We start from the raw sequence: 22,734 nt of genomic DNA on the forward strand, positions 1-22,734 counted from the left end.
TCGGTGGAGGTTCCACGGTGTTGATGAAAGCCATACCGAGAGTTGGCAATGGGAGATTCTAGTTACGTCTCTCACAAGTTAGACCAGGATTCCAGCCGGATGTTCCCTGCACACCAGTCATCCTGCCCAAGTAACCGGGGTTCCTGTCTCACCCCTAGGTCCTGTCTTATCATGCATCAGCGGCGGAGGAGGAAACAAGAGAGCTCCAGGCTTTATCGGTAATTCTCTTCTTTTGGAAGCTCACTGACTGTAGCCATCTAATTAATATACAAGTGCTTTTACTAGTGGTAAATATGTAGATGGACACAGAAATTCTTAATGTTGATCAACTGAACTTCCTTGCTCGGGCCCAAAGTCCCTGATAATACAAAGCACCCATGGTCCATGTTGACTTTGTCTTGCTCGTCTGTCATCCTGACTCTTGTCCCCAGGGCTGGATACAGTCTTCACGTCTTCTCTTTCACCAAAATTGACTTAGTTTTTTGTTTGTTTGATTGTTTGTTTGTTTTTCATGTACTGGGGAGATTGAAATGAGTGATTACAGGTGGTTGGTTGTTACCAGTAACCAGCTCTCCACTGGCCAGAACAGAGAGTGGTCTGATCTCTGACCAGATGGTCTATGGGAGGCTGTTTGAAATCAGGATCAGATAGGGTTAGTTCCTGGAGTCCTGTCATTATTCAGGATGCCGTGTGGGGAAAGCAAGCAGACATGTGAGCAGGCATTCTGGGTCTTGGTTGGGAACACTTTGGTACACTTTGGTGGTGGTACAACACCTGCACTTAACAGTCTACAGGACACTTAATACACTTTCCCTGTAAATCATTGCTGAGACCTAGCTAGGTCTCCCTATAATGCGACAACATTGTGCACAGAAGGAGAGGAAAGCTTGAGCGAAACACAGACATTCCATTCAATTATTATCATCAATACCATGGCTCGCCAGAAGCAAACTTTCTAATGCTCTGTCAACGCGTTCTCATGGAAACTCCAGCCGGGTTGAAGACCACCCTGGTGCCTAGAAAAGCCAAAGAACTTCAGGTTCACCAGGCTAAGCCAGTAGAAAGAGGCAGTGGAGAGTTTGTAAGTTAAATTGTGTTTAGGAACATAAGTCACCTAGCAAGGACAGCAAAAGAGTTATTAGGTAATTTTATCTGAAAGGTCGTACAAAGTTTACAGAGGTATTGGGTTTAAAGTATTGTTTGCCTTGGGCTTAATTGATTTTTTCTTTTCTTTTCTTTTCTTTTCTTTTCTTTCTTTCTTTCTTTCTTTTTTTTTTTCTTTTTTTTTGAGACCGGAGCCAGGCTCTCACACATTAGCCCAGGATGGCCCGGGACTCACTTGAACTCCTGACATTCCATTTGCCCCAGCTTCCCAAATCCTAGAAGTATAGGTGTGAGCTACCTCACCCAAGTTAGCTGGCACATTTGCCAAGTCTACCAACAAGTTCTCACTTCGATGCATACTGTGTGCTTTCAAGCCCTGAGAGAACTTCATGCTTAGGTAAAGGCAGAGTCACACCCTGCAGGAATTTCTAAAGACAATGCTGAAACCATCTCGGGGCATACTAAACTCTGTCTTACGCTTCAGAAGTAGTGGAGTCTTTCACGAAAGTCTTAGCTTGTCCTCCCCCCCCCCACATTATGCTTATAATTTTAGCAAGAGAAAAGCACCATGGAATAGCTGAAAATTGCTACACTGCATATTGTTCGGAACCATCTGTTGTTCCCTTTGGAAAATAGATGTCTGGCAGCTGGCTGGAGATGGAGGGTTACATCTTTTGTAGGTCAAGTAATTTATTTAAATTGGTTGGAATTTAGCAACTGATTTCAATTCTAGTTTCATGTCAACCAAATAAATAAAAATTCCTTTCAGCTCCAGCTACCCAGGTGTCCGAGTCACCCAGGACGTCCCCAAATCACTGCCTTTGCCATGTGTTTGCCTGCTCGGCTCCATTCCAACTATAAAACAAATTCCAGAGCTTTTTATTATTATTATTTTGAAATTTTACTCTTAACAGATTAAATAATATATGTACCAAATGTGTATGCCTGTATCCAGAGATCCAGAGAAATTCTCTAGTCATAATGAGGTAATTGATAGGAAACTCGAACACAACTTTTTTTTTTTTTTACTTTTGGCTTAATTTGATACATTTTTTTAAATCCCATTTCAGTCTGCCCTTCTCTTGGGTTAGCATTGAGTATCACTTAGGGCCTTTCAACTGAGCCCATTGTCATCTTTTTGATGATTCCCTAGTCACGGATTGCTGGAAAGCAATAAAAAAAAAAAGTCATGTGACCATGGTTTTTAAAAGTTGCTTCTGATACTAGAATATAGGGTTGGAAGATGACTTACCAGTTGCAAACCTGAGCTACTCTTGCAAAGGACCTGGGTTTGGTTCCCAGTACCCCCAGTGATAGCTTTCAACCATCTGTAACTTCAGTTTCAGGGATCTAGTGCCCTCTTCTGGCCTCTTCAGGTACCGAGCAGACAAATAATACACGTTTATAAATATAGGCAAACACTTAAACACATAAAATAAAAATAAATAATCCTTTTAAAGAAAGATGCCAAAATAGATCTTCAAATGAAAACTGCTTTGAAATTCCTCTAGGCATTTTTATTGACTGCATATCAAAGAGAAATAAAACAAGAGGACTTTATAAAACATTAATGCTAATTGGGAGAATTTGACATTTTATAAATGATCAAGCTCATCTTTTCAGACTTGTTTTGATAATGGCTTGTGTGTGACTAAGGAGCCTTTTATTGGCTGTAAACAGTTGTTTCTGTTTATTTTGGGCTTGAACGTAAAATCTAAGGCAAACAGAATACCCCTTATAGCAATGTGACTATGTATGTGTATGTATATGTATATAAAACACACAATCAAACAGATTGTATAGCCCTGTGCCTACATCTTTAGTTTCTGCTGAGACAAAACTAAGTGTCTCTCTGAGACATTCCGAACCACAGGTGAAATAGAATCTTTTCAAAAGAGGCCTTTACCAAAACCAAGAAACTTAATAATTTTTAGATGATTATTATGTTTATTCTACCCAAGTGTATTATTTTTCATGCTCACATGCTTATAGTTTTCACAGAAACCACACACTTAAGAAAAATAATAATAATATAAAAACATAAGAACCAGCTTTTAACTATTAATAGATCCAGACTTCTTATGGGTTATTATAGTCTCAAGCAAATAGGATATCTCTGTGCCCCACTTCATCTATAAAAGAAGAGAATATGAGCTTACCCTGCAGAGTTGGTGTAACAAGTTCCTGGTGCCTGAATCTCCACGGACTTCTAGTTATTGTTAGTAGTTGTAGCGATATTGAGGTCCTCGTGGCTCTGTTATGTAGCAAGCTTTGTTTCACAGGTCCCGTACTGTAATAAGCACCTCCGAAATTATACACAGAGGTAGGTAGAAAACTTCCAGGGGGGAAGTGGATCCCGTGTTTTAAGACTAGATTAAAATCAGTTTATAAACTGTAGCTAGTTCTCTACTTATTGAAGATAATCTAAAATCTACGATTCCAAGTGAGTTTCTACCATGACTGCTCACAAGTAAGAAATACTCAGGCCAGTTCTTTCTGAATTCCCAGTGTCCTTGAGCATGAAAACATGAAGCTTATTGATATGCAGACAAACTGAAACTAATGTTTAGAATTATGTATGCAGGATACATGATGCAAATGAAAGAAAATGAAAATCCAACTAATTTTAATTTGTCCAGAGGACGTAAGATGAATAGGAGACCTGCAAGAGAATAAGCCAGGTACCACAAGGATATGTTGTTCCTATAGCAGTATGGTCTGTTGCATGTTATAGAATACTGATCATGTGGTTGATGGATTTAAAAACCTAGTCTTTACCTCCTAGTCTATGCAGGTACTATATTAGGTCCATCAAATATACCAAGAGTGTATTTGTGTACAGGTATGTATGTATGTATATATGTATATATACATATATAATGAATATATAATATACTATACATATGAATAATATAATCACAAAGATAATAACTTTGACTATGATAGACATCAGGCATTTTGAAATTATAAAGGTACTCTTTTTTGAGAGACTTGTACCTATGAAGCTATATCTGTGTCTCAATTCCATCTCTTGGGGCCCCACTTCCTCTTAATCAGTGCTCTGACTTAGACATGGGAGAGGTGGCAGACCTGATTTCAACAAGGATTTTAGTTCATCAACTTGCTGAAGATGTATCTGGAGTTTGTCTCTATCCAATTCTATTAGGAAATTCATAAATTCTCTTTTTTTTTTCTAATCATGGTTTGAACCAAAAGTATGTTCAGAGGCTCTTCTGTGTGTATATGTATGTACACACACACACACACACAGAGATATCCTTCTGAAGCAGAGGAAGCAGCTAGCTGACCTTGTGGTTTCTGCCCATTAGATGTGGCATGGTGGTTACCGCTAGTTCCACAAAAAGGCATTTCATTGAAGATAACCACAGTGACCACGTAAATGTCATTGGCTACAGATGGCCTCTCTGAATGCAGTGGCTCTAATATTTTTACATCCAGCAGAATCACTTGGAAAGCCCCTTGGAACACATAGATGGCCTGGGCCCACTCCTGTCTTTTCTAGTTCAATATTTCTGTGTTTACATTTCTCCTTTGATAGCCTGCAGAGTACCTTCCCATGTCAAAGATGTTAGTATGCTGAGGTGAGAGCTCTGGGTGGGCACCAGCTTGACTTCTCCATGTTGAAATACTGGTTTCTCTGCCCCCATATCTTGTTGCAATCTGGATATGGCACTGTAATGCTTATTCTAAGTATTTCCTGTTTCTAAGTTTGTAGAAACATCACTTCCCATTTATTCTCTGACTTGTCAATCAAAGCTAACCAGCCAATGGCTGGGCAGAAAAGAGAAAAGGCAGGATTTCTGCCAGACAGGGGAGGAAGATGGAGAGGGAGAGAGAATTGGCCATGAGGAAGGGGCCAGGGAGACATCATGGGAGAACATCCCTGAAGCCTAGAGAGCCAGACCGTTACTAAAATGCAAGTATTTCAGGAATTTTGGCTGGGAGGTCCCAGATAAACTTAGAGGATTAGCATAAATCATTGACTGCCCAGGTATTGTGCAGTAAAGCTTGATTATATAATTCTAGTAGATTCTGTCTCATTCAGTTGGGATAGCTGGGGATAAAGAAATCCTGCCACTTTTAAAATTCCTATTACAATGAGTGTTGCAGGAGTAACCATTGCCAAGCTTGGTTCTCTGGTAAGATGAAGAAGCATCCTTTTGTTAAAGGCCCACAAGTGGTATAGCTGGATCTGGAGGTGGATTGACTCTCAACTTTTTGAGGAATAACCCACTGGTATGTGAGGAATAACTATACTGATTTCCATAGTCGCTGTACACATTTTTCACTCCCACCAGCGATGGAGCAGTGTTCCCCTTACCCCACACCCTCTCCAGCATGAGCTACCATTTGTTTCATTGATCTTAGCCATTCTGACAGAGGCTACATGACACCTCAGAGTAGTTTTGAGATAGCTGAGGATATTGAACATTTCTTTCTGGTGTGCTCTTCAGTTATTAATATGTGATTTCGCCAATGCTTTTTTGTAGACACAGTACTATGAACTCGCCTCTTAGAACCACTTTCCTTGTGTCCATTGATTTTGGGTTTGTTGTGTTTTCAGTTTTATTAAACTCTAGAAAGTTTTTAGTTTCTGTCTTATTTTTTGTCTCGACCCCCTTTTCGCTCAGTAGTGAGCTGTCCAGTTTCCACGAATTTGTAAGATTTTTGTTGTTTCTGTTGTTAATGTCCAGCTTTAATCTCTGGTTTTCAGATGGGATGCAGGATGTTGTTCCCATTTTCTTTATCTGTTATACTTGGTTTGTGTCCAAGTATGTGGTCAGTTTTGGAGAAAGTTCCATGAGATGCTGAGAAGAAGTATATTCTTTTGTGTTTGGATGGAATGTTCTGTAAATATCTGTTTATAATATTGGTTTATATCATCATTTAGCTTCAGCATCTCTCTGTTTAGTGTTTGTCTGGATTGCCTGTCTGTTGGTGAGAGCTGGGTACTGAAGTCTCCCACAGTCAGTTTGTGATTTAAGCTGTAGTGGTGCTTATTTTACTAATTTGGCTGCCCTAGTGTTTGGGGCAGAGATGTCAAGAATTATAATGTCCTCTTGGTAGATTTTTCTTTAGATGTGTAAGGCCTTTCCTATCTCTTCCGATTAGCTTTGCTTTTAGGTCACATATTAAAACGACTGCACCAGCTTGCCTCAGGTCAGTTTACTTGGAATATTCTTTTCTATCTTTTTACCCTAAGGAGATGTGAATCCTTGATATTAAGGTGTGTTTCTTGGATGAAGCAGAAGGATGGACTATTTTTTCATTCATCCTGTTAGTCTCTCTCTCTCTCTCTCTCTCTCTCTCTCTCTCTCTCTCTCTCTCTCTCTCTGTGTGTGTGTGTGTGTGTGTGTGTGTGTTTTAAATTGGAGAATTGAGACCATTGATGTTGAGAGATATCAATGGGAGGTGTTGGTGTTTGTCATTTCCTGTTATTTTATTTTGTGGGGTGTGTGTGTGTGTGTGTGTGTGTGTGTGTGTTTGCTGGTATGAGCATGGTTAACCTCTTTAGGACTTGTAGATAGATATTGCTTAACTTGGTTTTATCATGGAATGTATTATTTTCTCCATCTTCTGTGATTGAAAATTTTGCTGGGTGTATTATTCTAGGTTTCCATCTGTGATTCTGTGGAACATCTGTCCAGGTCCTTCTGGCTTTCAGAGTCCCTATTGAGAAGTCAGGTGTTGTTCTAATAGGTTTAACTTACATGTTAGTTGGTCTCTCTTTTTCTTTCTTGCAGCTTTTAATATTTTTTCTTTGTTTTGTATGTTTAGTGTTCCATTATTATGTGGCAATGGGAATTTTTTTCTGGTCTAGTCTATTTGGTGTTCTGTGTGCTTTTTTACCTTGATAGGCATCTCCACTTTAGATTAGGGACATTTTCTTCCATGATTTTGTTGAAAATATGTTCTGGTTCTTTGACCTGGGTTTCCCCCTTTCTTCAATTCCTATTATTGTTAGATTTGTTTTTTTCTCAAAGTGTCCCTGATCTGGATGTTATGTACATGGATTTTTGTTTTCTTTTGTTTTTTAAGAGTTCACATTTTCTTTGACTGAGGTATCCATTTCTTTTATCCTGTCTTCAATGCCTGAGATTTTCTCTTCCAGTTCATGTACCCTGTTAGTGAGGCTTGCCTCTGAGGCTTCTGTTTGAATTCCTAGTTTTCATTTCCAGATTTTCCTCAGTTTGGGTAGGGTTTTTTTTTTTTTTTTCTATTTCTAATTTAAGGTCTTGAACGGGCTTTATTCATTTCATTTTATTGTTTGTGCTTTCATAGTTTTCTTTAAGGGATTGACTCATTTCCTCCTTAAGGACCCCCATCATAGCCGTAAAGGTTATTTTACGTCTTTGTCTTGTGCTTCAGCTATGTGGTAATTCAAAGGGTCTATTGTGGTAAAGTTGCTTGGCTCTAGTGGAGACATTGTCCTTGCTGGTATTGATTGTATTTCTCTGCTGATGTCCAGGCATGTTTGGGATGATTGTAATTCTAGGTGCTGGTGTCTGGTCTTGTCTTGGTTGGGTGGGTGTTTTGTTTCTGAGTTTCTGTTACCCAGTCTGGTCCTTAGGGGGAGTATGGTGGCTATGTGTTGCCTGGTAAGGAATTATTCTGGGAATCTTGATAGGTGTGTCTACAGGAGGCTTGGGGCAAAATGTGTATTTAGGTTTTGGGAGCTGACACTTAGGAATGAGGATGGGTTAGGGAGAGTCTGAGGGGGTTCACAGGAGGGAGGAGAGCAGGGCGTTCCACCAGGATCTCCTTAGTCCCCAGTGAGTGAGTGCAGGGAGTGAGTAAAGGCCATAACAGGTAGTCTGCCACAGAGCTGGGGATGAGACAGGGGGATTAGATTAGGAGAAGACTAGGAAGTGTGTCCATCTGAAGCTTTCCCACCTCCTCTGCTGGCCGACTTGCTTCCCTGACAGGCTTGGCTGGTGGGTTCCAGGGAAAGCCTACTGGAGTTGGGTGCTGGAATGGAATGGGGAAGAAATGCTGGAAAAGAGGGTCTGCGTGATTCCCTAGAGATGGGGGAGGGGAGGCTGCATCAGCTGGTCTGATACAGGGCTTAGACAAAACTAGGGCATTAGGATCAGAGAGAGGTGAAGATCTGCAGTTAGCCTGCCTTTTCCCCTGGCTGGCATCTCATTTTCTAAATCCTAACCCACACAGCTGGGACCAACGGCTCCAGGAATCTAGAATTGTACCTAATTGCCCTACCTTGAAATACCACGAATTTCAGCCAGACTATTTTATCTCTGAAATAGAAAGAAAAACAAATAGAAAGTTGACCTGTTAGATCATGCTTAAGGAAGGGTTTTGAGGGATTTCTGACTTCTCATGCCTCGTTAGTGACTGATCCAAGTTCTGAACCGCATTTCATTGACAACGAGGCTCTCATGGGAAATGTTTGCCTGTCCATGCTGGGTCAGTTCCTGGAGTTTGCTTGTGCTGTGGGGTGGCTGTGGGGTTGGGAGGAGGAGAGGAAGCTGCTTTTTCTCTTAGTGGGAGAGGCAGAGAGTATGCCTACACGCAGGAGAGGCCTGGGCTGTGTGGGCCACCTTTCCTGCAGCTTGTAGAACATACTTTGAAGAAAAAAAAAAAAAAAAAAAAAAGAAAATGTTCTGTTATACGAAAAATGATGCCTTAAGAATAAACCATCTGTTCTCCTGTCTGGTGAGGGTGCTCAAGGAGAGCAGCTGCGATCTGTTTCCTCCCCAGCTGGAGCCGTTCCATCTCTGAGGCTGAAAGCCACTGTAAACAATGAGACCTTTTTTGAACTTTCCGTTTTCTTCCCTGTTCCAGTCCACGGGACTGGCTTTTGTAGAAAGACTATTCTCTTGTGAATTTTTATCTTCGGGAAAGAACCTTAGAGAAGGGAACAAGTCTGGTGCATGTGAGGTGGAACATGGCAGCCACTAACAGCAGGAGAAATAGCTTTTGAGGCATAGGGGCTGCATGGCTCTAGGTAGCGCTGGGAGACTTTAGTCTTTTGATGGCTTTAGTTTAGGAAAGTTGAAGGCCAGATAGGAGAGGGCCATCTGGACACTAAGAAACCTAAGGGCTTTGGCAAATGATTCCACTCTTAATATTTCTTTCTTTTTTTTGGGGGGGGGGTGTCGAGACAGGGTTTCTCTGTATAGCCCTGGCTGTCCTGGAACTCACTTTGTAGACCAAGCTGGCCTCGACCTCAGAAATCCGCCTGTCTCTGCCTCCCAAGTGCTGGGATTAAAGGCGTGTGCCACCACATCCAGCTTAATATTTCTTTTCTCAATAAATAAAAGGCTCTTTTTATCAAGTTTCTTTCAGCCAGATCTGGCTAACACACTTAGTAACATAATTGCCTGCCCATAGAGTGCATGGTCGTGGGTGATGGAGCAGGGTAGCCGGACGAGTTCAAGTAGCACAGGCTCCAGCAAGAATACAGGAGAAGCCTCAGCGCACTGAGGCAGCCAGGGCCCCTTGGCCAATGACTCTTTCATTGATACTTTAGACAAAGTCCCAAGTCATGTGGTTGTTGTTGTTGTTGCTTTTAAATTTCCCTAATATGCAAACAGCATAATTAATTAGATGATTTTGACGAGGCTAGGGTGCATGCACAGGACTGCTCCAACACAGGCAGAGTCTTGATGCATGCCTAAGGCAGGGAGGTCATGAGTTCCAGGCTAGGCTGAGCTTCAAATAAAATGAAAACCATTGCCACTTTAAGCAAAAAGAATAATATTTTAATTCCCTTCCGTTTGTTTACTCTTAATAAGTATTTATGCTGGTAAATAGAAAAGAGTAGGAAACATGAAACTAACTTACAGTCATTGATGCCATTCAACTGGTGTTCCCAAAGAAGGCTAGCAGCAGGGCCACTTAACACTATGTTAGCCTCTAACCCTGCCCTAGAGGAATTTATCAATTCAAGAGTGGCAGACCATAGAAGCAGAAGGTCCAGATGAGGAGAGACTGATGAAAAAAGAGCAAGGTATCTTTGAATACAATATTTGTGCTTGCTAAAGTTAAATGACTGTAAAACCAAAGCCAACAATATCAGTTAAAAGAATAAATAAATAAAGGGCCGGGAGGTGGTGGCGCATGCCTTTAATCCCAGCACTTGGGGGGCAGAGGCAGGTGGATTTCTGAGTTCGAGGCCAGCCTGGTCTACAAAGTGAGTTCCAGGACAGCCAGGGCTATACAGAGAAACCCTGTCTCGAAAAAAACCAAAAAATTAAAAAATAAAAATAAAAACACAAAACACAGAGCCACCCCTTCTAAAATACAAACAAAACCAGCTTCCCAAAGTGACCTCTAATGAAATTCCCAAGCAAGTACTTTGTTTGTTTGTTTGGCAGGGTAAGTGATTGTCACCCTTACACTTTGGTGAGAATCACCTTTAGTCTAACTTGTAGACTCTACAGAGTAGCAAGAAGGTCCAATCTGAGGTAGGCAACATACTGTCGTGAAAACCAATTTTTAACCCTTCCTTTGGTGTGGGTAGAGAAATGGATACATAGTATCCGTAAGTTTTTTGCATGGCCTGGCAGTGATGGCCCACGCCTTTAATCCCAGCACTTGGGAGGCAGAGGCAGGTGGATTTCTGAGTTCGAGGCCAGCCTGGTCTACAGAGTGAGTTCCAGGACAGCCAGGGCTATACAGAGAAACCCTGTCTCGAAAAAAAGAAGAAAAAAGAAAAGAAAAAAAGGTTTTTGCATGAATGAAATGCACATTGTTTGGACCATTATCCTTCCCTTGGTTACTGCTTGCCTTCCATGGATGGAATAGTCCCAAATAGTGAAATAGTCCATCTGTGAAATGAATAAGACCAGAGAGGTATAAAAGGTTGTTGGGGCCCTCTGTGCCACTTACTGTGTGGAAAAGCCTCTTTTCTCTTTCCCCTGTCTGGGATCATGCTAACCCCACGTGACTCAGTATAAAACATGTAGAGGGATCCTGCGATGAGGATTTCTAGTATATTGCAGTTTGCCATTGCTTAACAAAATACTGGAGGTAACCAACTGAAAACAAGGATGTTTGTGTGGGCTTATTCTTTCAGAGTTTGTACTGTGTAATCAAGTTGCCGCCACTGTTTTGGGGGGTCTGGAGTTAACACAGTACATTATTGGAGAAGCCTTGCAGAGAAAGCTGCTTGTTCCACGACAGAAAGAGGAAAGGAAGTCTTCAGAGTCACACATTCTAAAGCATACTTCCAGTAATTGAGTCTGCTTCTAAAATATCCCACTACCTCCGTGTGCTATCTAGCTTTATAGAAGCTTGAGCTACAGCCATTTTGGAAGAGTGAACCTCAATTGAAAAAAAATGTCCCCACCAGATTGGCATGTAGGCAAGCCATTGGTGCATTTTCTTGATTGATACGGTAGGGCACACACAGCTCACTGTGGGCACTGCCACCATTGGACCGGTGCTATAAGAAGTTGGGCTGAGCAAGCCATAAAGACCACAGCAGGAAGCAGCACTCCTCCATGGCCTCTGCATCAGTTCTTGCCACCAGGTTCCTGCCTTGAGTTTTGTCCCTGCCTTCCTTAGATGATGGACCAACTCTAAGCTGTAAGAGGAAATAAACCTCTTCTCCCCCAAGCTGCTTTGGGGCCTGGTGTTTTACGACAGCAATAGAAAATTAACTAAGACAGCCCAGTAGCGCTAGGCTGGAGAACAGAAGGGCACTTAAGGAAAGATTCCAGATCTGAACTTGAAATATTGAATATTTCAATATTGAAGCAATATGAAAGGAAAAATAAAGGAGATCTTCCGTTTCCCTATAGAAAAGTTAAGGCATTATGAGTAACCGCTATCTTAATTCGTAGCTTTATTTCATTTCCTTCTCTTTTTTAAGGCTGCTGTGGTACCATCGGCCCAAACCCTTAAAATTACCGACTTCAGCTTCAGTGACTTCGAGCTGTCTGATCTGGAAACAGCGCTGTGTACAATTCGGATGTTCACTGACCTCAACCTTGTGCAGAACTTCCAGATGAAACATGAGGTAGGAAAGCAGTGTGTGTGTGTGTGTGTGTGTGTGTGTGTGTGTGTATTCATGTGTATATAAGATAGAGAACTGGATCTGACTGCTGGCATGTAATAGGGATTTTCCATTTTACTGATTAACATATCGTTGCTTAACTATCAGCCATTAAAGATACATCTGTTTGACTCCTGCCATGTGTCAAGCGCCAGGTTAAAGAATGCAGGAGGATCTTACTTAAAGCGACAGCAGTAGTGCAGCATCAGGTGGCAGGAGATTCTGGGTGAAACACGGGTCAAGGGGACGGTGGCCAGAGAAGCATCTGGAAAGATGAGCTGCAGGACAAGTAGTCTAGCCATCAAAGAGCACTGGCTGCCTCCCAGCACCAGTGGTGACTCACCGAAGCAGGGAAGTAAGGGTGTCATCACCAGGGCTGTGGTTCACAACACAGAACGGACCAGGGCCATAAGTGCCTGTTGTGGGGCCAGACTCCTCCAAGGAGGTCATCTCTGTGGAGCAGAAATGAGACCCTTTTGTACCCCAGTCTCCGAATATAGATTTCTTATCTAAACATTTATAGGTCTTCAAGGTTTTCATTACTTAGCCTTCCATTAATTCATAAAGGGAAAAGTTACTCAGTGTTCTGTGTGATTCTAATGATGAGTGGACCATACTCTCAAAGATCTCACCGTATGGAAAGAAAACTAAGGGTAAATATAACTAAGATTAATAAAGTGTCATTTGTGGTCCCAGAGACCCGAGTCTAATTATTTTTTTAATTTAAAGTTTATATTATATTTTTTAAAGATGAAAACCAAACAATAAAAATAGGCTAATGATGTGTCACTCTTGCCTCGATGTTAGTTAAGGGATATCATGTTGTCCAGTTATTCCAACAAGCTCTCATGAATGAATCCTATTCACAGATGAAGAACCCAAACCAGCATGGAGTAGAAATGGCACGATGTCACTCATAGCTCTCTCAGTGATTAGCACAAATTCACTTTGGCAGTTTATCTCCAGTCTCAGTTTCCACACCTCTTAGAATAAATGATGTTGCTACTCTGTGGGAGTCCATGTGAATTACATATGTATCTGTATATCACATGCTTGTGTAAATGTGTGCTTGTCCTATTCTGCTTAATCCATAGATATCGAGAGCACATCAGTTATCCCACCTTTAGACAAAATTTGCGTATGCTAAATCACCATCAAATTTCTCCACTGTACAAGATAGGACTGACTCACTTTAAAAGTCTGCTCCCCTTGTGTCTCTAGCTGCATATGTAGCAGTAGATGGCCTAATCGGTCATCACTGGGAAGAGAGGCCCCTTGGTCTTGCAAACTTTATATGACCCAGCACAAGGGAAGGCCTGGGCCAAGTAGTGGGAGTGGGTGGGTAGGGGAGCAGGGGCGGGGGGGGGGGGTTATAGGGAACTTTCAGGATAGCATTTGTAATGTAAATAAAGAAAATAAATAAAAAAAAAAAAAAAAAAGAGCGAGGGGGAAAAAAAAAAAGTCTGCTCCCTGAGGCTCAGTGGTTAAGAACACTGGCTGCTCTTCTGGGGATCCTGAGTTCAATTCCCAGCAACCACATGGTGGTTCACAATCATCTGTAATGGGGTCTGATGCCCTCTTTTGGTGTGTCTGAAGACAGCGACAGTATAGTCACATACATGAAATAAATAATTTAAAAAAATGTCTGCTCTGTGGATGTAATAAGTTCACATTTGGAGTTAGAAGCCCTACATTACACGTGGATCCCAGTTTTACTCAATACCTTGATCAGATCCATGTGTTCCTGGAGTGTCCACATCTGTAACTAACACAGGCTCTACTCCAAGGGCTTGGCTGGAACACAGGAATGGGATTTTTTTTGTAAACCCTTGTTGATTTCCGTCTTGCTTGGCTGATAGGTAGCATTTGAGGACTGGGTAATGCAGATACTCAATTTCTCTAGCGGTCATTTCCTTGGATTCCTATCCATAGGAAAATACTCCTCATCTACTTTATTTTTTTTTGTATATAACCTCTATCTGAATGTAAAAGACACAAACACTGGATAACTCAGCATCTCTCAAAGAAACATGAATAAAGTAGACAGGCAAGGCAACTAAAGTGACACAGACTAGACCAGCAAGCACCCCGGGATAGGAAGTGCACTTTGGTTTTATTCTAATGCAGATGGGGACTGTGTGTTTTCCCCACTGGCCAGTGCTGGCCTCACTGTCTTCGAGACTGGTTAGTTTTAAGAGTCAGTGCTAGCCGGGGACATGCCTTTAATCCCAGCACTCAGGAGGCAGAGGCAGGCGGATTTCTGAGTTCGAGGCCAGCCTGATCTACAAAGTGAGTTCTAGGACAGCCAGAGCTATGCAGAGAAACCCTGTCTCCAAAAACCAAAAAAAAAAAAAAAAAAAAAAAAAAAAAAAAAAAAAAAAAAAAAAAAAAAAAGAAAANAAAGAAAGAAAAAGAAAAGAAAAAAAAAAAGAGTCAGTGCTAAGAAAATGAAGGGAAGGGACAGGCTGCTCCAGGCCATAGAGTTCCAGGAACACAGGAAGCCCTTAGCATAAACAAAAGCTTTACCAGGTGGATGAGATTAATAGATTTGCAGAAAAATTGCACAAGACGGGGAGTGGGGTAGGGGTAAAAGATTTTAATTCCTTTACATAAAACTTTAACATGGTGAAGGAATTTTATAGAATATTGACACTCTGTGGGCTAAGTAACTTAAATGAAAACAAAACAAAACAAGAGCACATTTGCTTACATTTATTCTAGGCAACATCAACCTGGGCGTTAGGATTATTATGGTTGAATTTTCTGCGCTCTGTCTAGTCGTCTCCTATTTTAGGTTTTATTGTCAATATAATTTTAGATGGAGAAAATTAAAATTGCTTGCTAGAGGGGATGCCCCTACCAAGACATCGCACACTGAACAACAAACCTTCACTATTAATTTATGCTGATGGCAGCCACTGCCTGTTACTGGTCTGCTTCAGTCCACTTTATTAGGACACTTGTTGATTTTATTTCCACTTCTGCCTTTTCTGTCTCTGCCCCTCCCCTCCCCTCCCCNCCCCGCCCCGCCCTGCCCTGAACTGCCCTGGCTTGTTCTACCTCTGCCACTGTCACTGGGGAGCTGGTCCTTTCTGCAGTTTCTTAGTCACGGAGGGAAAGAATTTTTAAACAGATGTAGAAACGTGAGGATCCTTTTATTGGAGTTTGAGACTACATCGCAGGGATGGTAAGTTGTGGATCTCAGTAGCTGACAGGAACAGAGGGAGCAAGATGTCAGGCTTTGTGAGTGGGAGGTCCAGAGCCCACACAGGCTCAGCAAGTCTGTGAGCAGCTGCTGGGGCTGGGAGTTTTCAGGAAAAGAAAACTGCCCAGTGACAGGGCAAGCAGGTTTAAGGTTTGGGTCAGTTTGGTTCTGAAAGAGGAGATAGGAAGAGGGGGAAGAATGTTATTTCCCCTTGAATTAGACCTAGGCAGGCCTCACCTCACGGTGCATTCGTGATTACCGAATCCATGGCAACAGCATCTGAGGTCTGAGTCTTCTCCTTTCATAACTCGTGCTTAGGCGCTTCGTCCTCCCACCTCCTGGCAGTAGTACTCTCGAGACTGTCTTTAAGGCTGTCCCTTATCACAAGCCGTCTTTGGCCTTCCTCAAAGTGTTATCAACTACCGATCAAGCCTCTTTACTGAGAATTAACCTGAGCCCTGTTTTAGATTCTAAGCAGGAGTTATTGTGACAGTTTTCCCTCCCCCAGAGACTCAGGAAGTGGGGTGCAATGTATGCTGGGATGGAGGGGACCATCCTCAAAAGGCTCCAAGCCACATATGTTTTATCAAATTCCTAACAAGAGTTAGGAATGACTTGAGCCATTGGTTCAATTGCAGGGTATGTATACACAGTTCAAGAACAATAGCTTTACTCTTTTGAACTAAGTGAAAGACGTTCGCAGACACCGAATTTGCAGTCCTCCTGATTATTGTCTTGCTGCTTTAATTAATCACAAGTAGTTTCCTATGTGATGCCAATGCATGCTTTAAAAATACATCAAAGTAAAACTTGGGGCTTTCATTTAAAATCCTCCTGCGGTAGCTGATCTGTTATCTCCCCACCAGACTGTTCAAAAATGTCCAGAGTAAGGAAATCAGTACTGAGATGTCAAGGCTCAGGGAGAACACACCCACCGCAGGTATACCAATGTATTTACACTAGGCAGCTCCCAGGGCCCTATGTCCAGAGATCCCAAGGTTCTTCTGGGGGGAATTCCCTGTGAACTGAACTGAGAACTAGAAGAAAAGGTCATCTGGAGAAAAGGGATCATGCCAAGTCCCCTGTGATTGAGCAGTTTCTACAAACAGGGAGGAGGTTCCCGCTCAGCCCCCGGAGCCAATCACAAGGACCGGTACTTCCCATGCTTTTCCCCTGTATCTTTTCCAACCCCAAGGCAATGCTCTTTGAATTTGCCATATCCCCATGGACACACTCAAGGAAAGCGCGTGCTTGTGTCTAAAAAAAAAAAAAAAAAACGTAGTAAATCATTCAGATTTTGAAGAGAAGCAGACTGATAACACACAAGCAGAATCACCATGCTCAGATCACGAGTCCCCGAGGGTTTTATTTAACATCCCCCTCAGAAGTTAAATTAAACCAAACTTGGAAGACTTGCTTGAACAATTTTGCCTTTTTCCTGCTTCCCATGTTTTAAAATAATTTTTTTTCTTTATGCGTCCCAGGAGGCTTATACACTATCTTCAAATTTTGATTTCTTGGTAGCTAGGCATTAAGTGCATTAGGCAGAACCTAAGCCATAAAGACCTAATGAAGAAGGCATTAAAAATCTGTAATTCTAGTTTGTCCTCAGACGTGAGCTAGATACCTCAACCCCAGCCCAGCTTAGATCCTTGGACTAAATACCTTCACAAGTGTACCACACGAGAACCTGAGAGAACTCATTTCCAAGCATCCATGCACATATGACTCTGGATTCTAATGATGACATGGGGGATTATTTTTTTTATAAAGGTAGTTGGTGTCCTACCTACGACAGTGTACCTTTCTTTGAGATATTACCTATTTCGTCATCTAACTTAACTAGGTCTGCTTGGTAGGTTTCAGATGAACTGGTAATGCTTGAATTCTGACCCTTATGAACAAACACCAATCACAGGCTGCCTGTTTTGAGAGTTGGCTCCTTCCTCTGTAAAGTGATGTCATGTGTACCTCCCTCATGCATGTAGGGATTGAACATGAACACTGCGGGGAGTACCTGGAACTTAGAAAATGTGTGACTAACTTGGCAATTACTGTCACTCCTTGTGCCCACTTCCTACAGGTTCTTTGCAGGTGGATTTTAAGTGTTAAGAAGAATTATCGGAAGAACGTTGCCTACCACAATTGGAGGCATGCCTTTAACACAGCACAGTGCATGTTTGCTGCTCTGAAAGCCGGCAAGATCCAGGTATTTCACAGAGCCATTCAGACTCCTGCTCGGTGGAACTGACAGCGTATCTTTTCAAATTATTTTCTGTGTGCTCTTATGGTGATTGAATAATTTATCAAATAGTGGTTGAAAATTAGCGCAGGATAATAGTTGGCCACTAACTTTCTTTCATTCGCAATAAAATGTTACGTAGTAAAAAAAACTCTTAACATCATGTTACATTTTTGTAATCCTTGGGCAAATAAATATTTCCATCAGAGGAAGGCAGTGAAAGAAAAACATTGCATTTCTCATTTTACAGTCAACTGCTCCACAGTGGAATTACTCAAAACCCACCAAATGTCACGAAAGATGAGTTCACTGTTCGCCGGACTCTGGAAGGCTGTCGCTTCTATAAATGCTATTCCAGACAGGTTTTGTTTCATGTGCCCTGATCTGAGCCTGAGTAGAAGGAAGATCAGTGCAGAGAACACACACACAAAGTATCCATTTCCAGCCAAATCCTGTTATATCTCCGTCCTTAGATTCCATCTTCAGAGGGAGCTGAATAGTTATCCTAAGAGGTCCTGGGCATCTGCTATATAAGACAAAGTCAGAGCCTCCATAAATTTAAAAAATATTATTCTCTGTCCAATATCCTACTTTCGTAGGTTCTCTATTTTAAGTGGCCGATTTTAAAAGAAGTGACTGTGCTTGGGTTCGGCTTAGTGATTGAACACTGGAATACCATGTGTAAAGCCTTGGATTTGATTGCAGAACCATTGTCTAAGAAGCCATACAAAATAACATGGTAGCTATTTTTCCCCATAGAAAAATTCCTAAGAAAAGGATAGGCTTACCTTGGGCTGACCTTGAGTCTTAGAATTACCACTACAGAAAGCTGCCTGGGCTTCTCACGGTGAAGGAGGAGATGACAGTTTTCACAGGTGCTCCAGAGTCACCGTGCTGGGCATTCCTGTAGGACAGAGTGGTGTGACAGTTTAACTTGTATTTCATACACTGTGTCACTGACAATGGCATAGCACTGTAAATAATATAAATGACAAGTACTCAGAAATAACTGATAGGTAGCCTAGGAATATGTTAGGCAAGTTTTGAAAGCCATTTTGCTAGTAATTCTATTCCTACTATATTATTTAATAGTCACGTCGTCTCAGTTACTTAACAATATAGCAGCTGATCACAGGGAGGAAAACAATGGTTAGAGAAAACAAAAGAAAAAATATTAAAGTGTGTTACAGTCATTCCACATCTGTAAACATAAGATTCATGGCATTATTAACTATGGGTGGGTAGAGTATTCTCTTTCTTTTTTTAACTTAGAAATTATGTAGTGCCGGTATGTGTTGGTGTGCACGTGTCCACGGCACAGGTGTAGAAGTCAGAGGGCAACCTCGGGAGGTGGGTCTGTCCTGCCTCTGTCCGTTACCAGACCTGAACTCACGTTGCCAGGTTTGCATATATAGCGAGCAAGCACTTTTATCCACTGAGCCAGCTTGCTCAATTTGAAGCATTTCAATTTTTCTATTGTTTGGTGACATTTGTAGTAGGTCATTGTAAATGACAACATGAACGGTCTTCTGCAGAGTAGAATTTCTGGAGAGCACTCCGTGGCCACACACGAGTACAGGATTTAATACTGAGACGTTGTAGGAGAATACCCCACCCCACACTTTATCTCTCTCTTTCCTTCAACGCCTTTGCACGCAGAACAAGTTGACGGATCTGGAGATACTGGCATTGCTGATTGCTGCTTTAAGCCATGATTTGGATCATCGTGGCGTGAACAACTCATACATACAGCGGTAAGATGGCTTTGCCAAGAACACAAGAAAATGCTTCCTCTGAACTGTACTGTTTGAAGTTAGAGCTACCGGGGGAAAAAAAAAAAAAAAGGTACAAAGAATATATTGGCCAAATTTCTCTACGTAGTCTGGCTACATTTAAGGAAAATGGGAAGTGGATGCAGTTGTCATACCGTACTGATCACATTTCAGGCCAGAAGTTCAAACAGTATTTCTACTGAGAATCTTATTACATGACCATTGTGAGTTTTGCTTTAGTTTGTGTGCACCCAGCTTTTAGTCCCAATGCTAAGGAGACAGAGGCAGGTAGATGTCTGTGAGTTCGAGGCCAGCCTGGTCTACAGAGTGAGCTCTAAGACAGCCAGAGCTACACAGAGAAACTATGTCTTGAAAAAAAAATATTAAAAACAAAAACAAAAGAAAAAGGAAGGAAAGAAGGAAGGAGAGAAAGAGAGAAAGGAAACCATGAAGAGTGGTTCAGAAGGGGTGGGATTTTTACCATGGAGTGGAAAAGACAGTATTTGAAATAGTATTGACTTTGGCCCTGCTTGCTTATGATACTCAGTAGACTAAGGTTTTGGGTTTTAGTAGCAGTGTGTATTACACAGTGTTAGAGAACTTGAGTTCTGTGGTCAGTCCGTAGCTCTGCCAGAATTCGTGTGTAGCCTAGAGCAAGGAAGACCAATTTCTCTACACCTTAATTTCCTTTAAAATGGAAATGATGGCATGCCCATATCACAAGGTTGGCATGTGTTTTCAGAGTCCACAGGCATCACCACCCAGAGGAAGGTTTGCCGTATACTATGTTAAATTCTAGCCACAGCTACTAGAGATGGTTGTACTGAGCATGACACTCTCACTGGCAGATCTTAGGGGTAAGGCTCTAACTGCTGGGACAACACTTAAGTGGCATCTTGTGATGACAACTGAGCTAATGAAACTGACAGTACCTCTCATCAAATACCAGGTCCCTGTTGTAGTCTGGTCGACTTCTTGTAGCAACTTGGTTGAACAGTCTACGATTTAGTGGCAGAATCCGTTACTGCTGAGCGCCTTTGTAAGTGTGCCAGTGACCTGACTGGTCACTCCCAAATGAAGATCCCAAGTGTGTCCAGGGTGTTTGTGAAAGCTCTCTAATCGTCGTTCGTTATCTGATAAACAGAAGACTCAGTGTAAGAAGAATTGCAAGGGTATACAACCACGTCCTGTGTTGTGCTTTACACAACGAGTGAGAACAGTCTTGCCTGTCGCAGACTGGCTGTTTCCACTTGAAAACCTAGAAATCTGGAGAAGTAACTTGGTGGCATGTCCTTCGTCAGTGTGCCTTATATGACTGAGATCCAGAGTGTCACATGAGCCGTGCTGATGAAAGGGAGGTAGCAACAGGAGATGGCCCACACAGTCTGTCACAGGGAGTGACCTATATGTGTCAGCCCGTACGTGCACATGGCTATCCCCCTGCCTCACCCAGAAAGGAGCAGCATGCTATTAGTTCACACACCCCTATTTTTTATAGAAATTGCTCTCATGTTGCTCTATATAAGTGAAAAATAAGAAAAAAAATGCCACTCTATTCTCATTTAAATTCTTTAAAAATAGATACTATTAAACAGATTTTTTTTTATAAATCTATTAAATTTGTTCATCGAAAACAATTTACCCAGAAGAATATCTGGAGAGATAGCACCCTCTCTTCAGGTAAGAATTCCTGGGGCAGGGAGCTGGGCAGGGGGCACATAGATTGTAGAGTCCTATTCATGCATACAAAGTAGTAACTCTTGGAAAAAACTAGAGTAGTTCAGAGACTTTTATTTCTTCCCACATCACTGTGCTTTGAGTACAGGAAAACAGGACGTTTCCTTTCCTGACTGGTCATGACCGGTACTTAAAGTAGAACTGGTAAGCGGGACACTTAAAGTGTCAAGTGGATACTTGAGGTGGAAAGGTACTGTAAGCATCCCATATAAAGTTATTCTTCTAGAGGGGCATACAGTACCAGACCCCACGAGATGTCCGAAGTGACACATAACAAAAAAAAATAAAAATAAAAAAAGAAGGCACAGAAATAAGAGCAGCTAGTCAGAGAGAAGGAGGTACTCATTGGTAAGGGAAACTGAAGTCTTCCTCCTCCTTCTGGAATGACTTTGGGGAAGCTACTTTGAGGTAAGGCTTTCCTTGGGTAGGAGGCTATCCCCTTGGACCACTGTTGGCCTCCTTGCTTCCTTCCTTTCTTAGGAAGACTGAAACTGCCGGGGCATCTCACTAGTACCCTGTGATCTATTTAAGGACATTGCTTCCACGTACCCTTTCCTGATGGAAGGGAAGGAGGAATTCTCTCAGACAGATATGAATATGAACGTAGACTGTGGTTGTAGTTCAGTGGATAGAGTGCTTGCATAAGCATGCATGGAGTTCTGGGTCTGACCCTTAGCACCATGTAAACTAGACTTGATGATACACTCGGGAGATAGAGGCAGGGCGATCCGATGATGCTCACAGTTAACCTCAGTTACATGGCATGTGTGAGGCTAGCCTGAGTACAGGAGATTCTGCCTCAAAACAATAAAACAAAATGAGTGGGTGAATAGAGCACAGTAGCTAAAGTGCAAACATTCACTTTTTTAAAAAAAAAAAGCTAAAAACTTGTATTACATAGAGAAAGTTTCTGCATCATGCCAGTATCATAGGACTTGCACTGTGTTTATTTGCTTAGTTTCAAATCCAATGACTATAAAATGATTCATCAAAAAACTATGCTACATGTTGGGTTTATGCATAATGAATATTTGCTAGAGCTTTGGTTCTTTGCTAGTGACATAGACAGTGTAGTTCCTGACCCTTGAAATGACAGTGACAAAAATTATCTACCACATCCTGACTCATCTGGTGCAGTGGACTTCAAGTATATATAAGAGAAGGAGATTGGCCAAGCAAAGTATGTGTAGTCCATCTCCACTCTTCATAGAGAAAATGAGACTAAAGCTAGATGCTGAAATGGGGATGGATTTTTTCAGAAAAAGTACAAAGGCATTCCAGGATGCTGTGAAGTAGGCACCTCACAGAACAGTAGTGTTAGGCCAGCAAGAAAATGGACAGGCAGGAGGACCCACAAGATCCTTTCCAGGATGGGGTGTAACACCAAACAGCATGTAGTAAAATTGATAGGATTTGTAAAAAAGGAACTGTTGCCATAGCAACAAGAACATTTCCTAGGAAGAAGTCATAGCCTGAGCCACATGATAGATAGGTTGAAATTAGAACCACAGAGCTCAATTAGAGAACGGCCTCAAGAAGCCAGTTAGAAACCGCCAGTCACACAGAGTCGAGGGGGGAGAGGCCACAGGAGAGATGCTAATTAACTGAAGGGAAGGGAGTTGTGGGGGGTGGG

The 22,734-nt window shown here is 41.9% G+C and overlaps 1 protein-coding gene across 2 annotated transcripts in view; it reads left to right on the plus strand.

Moving 5' to 3' along the window:
- Window positions 1–22,734, plus strand: part of Pde5a (phosphodiesterase 5A) — a 121,320-nt gene that overhangs the window by 76,052 nt on the left and 22,534 nt on the right. For both annotated transcript variants that reach the window (XM_021195436.2, XM_021195438.2), the window contains exons 11-14: window positions 159–218; window positions 11,963–12,109; window positions 17,434–17,559; window positions 19,252–19,346. In XM_021195436.2, coding sequence (XP_021051095.1) covers window positions 159–218; window positions 11,963–12,109; window positions 17,434–17,559; window positions 19,252–19,346 — 428 coding nt within the window. The remainder of the gene's footprint in view (window positions 1–158; window positions 219–11,962; window positions 12,110–17,433; window positions 17,560–19,251; window positions 19,347–22,734) is intronic.

This window comes from Mus pahari, chromosome 4 (assembly GCF_900095145.1).
Source record: "Mus pahari chromosome 4, PAHARI_EIJ_v1.1, whole genome shotgun sequence".
NCBI lineage: Eukaryota > Metazoa > Chordata > Mammalia > Rodentia > Muridae > Mus > Mus pahari.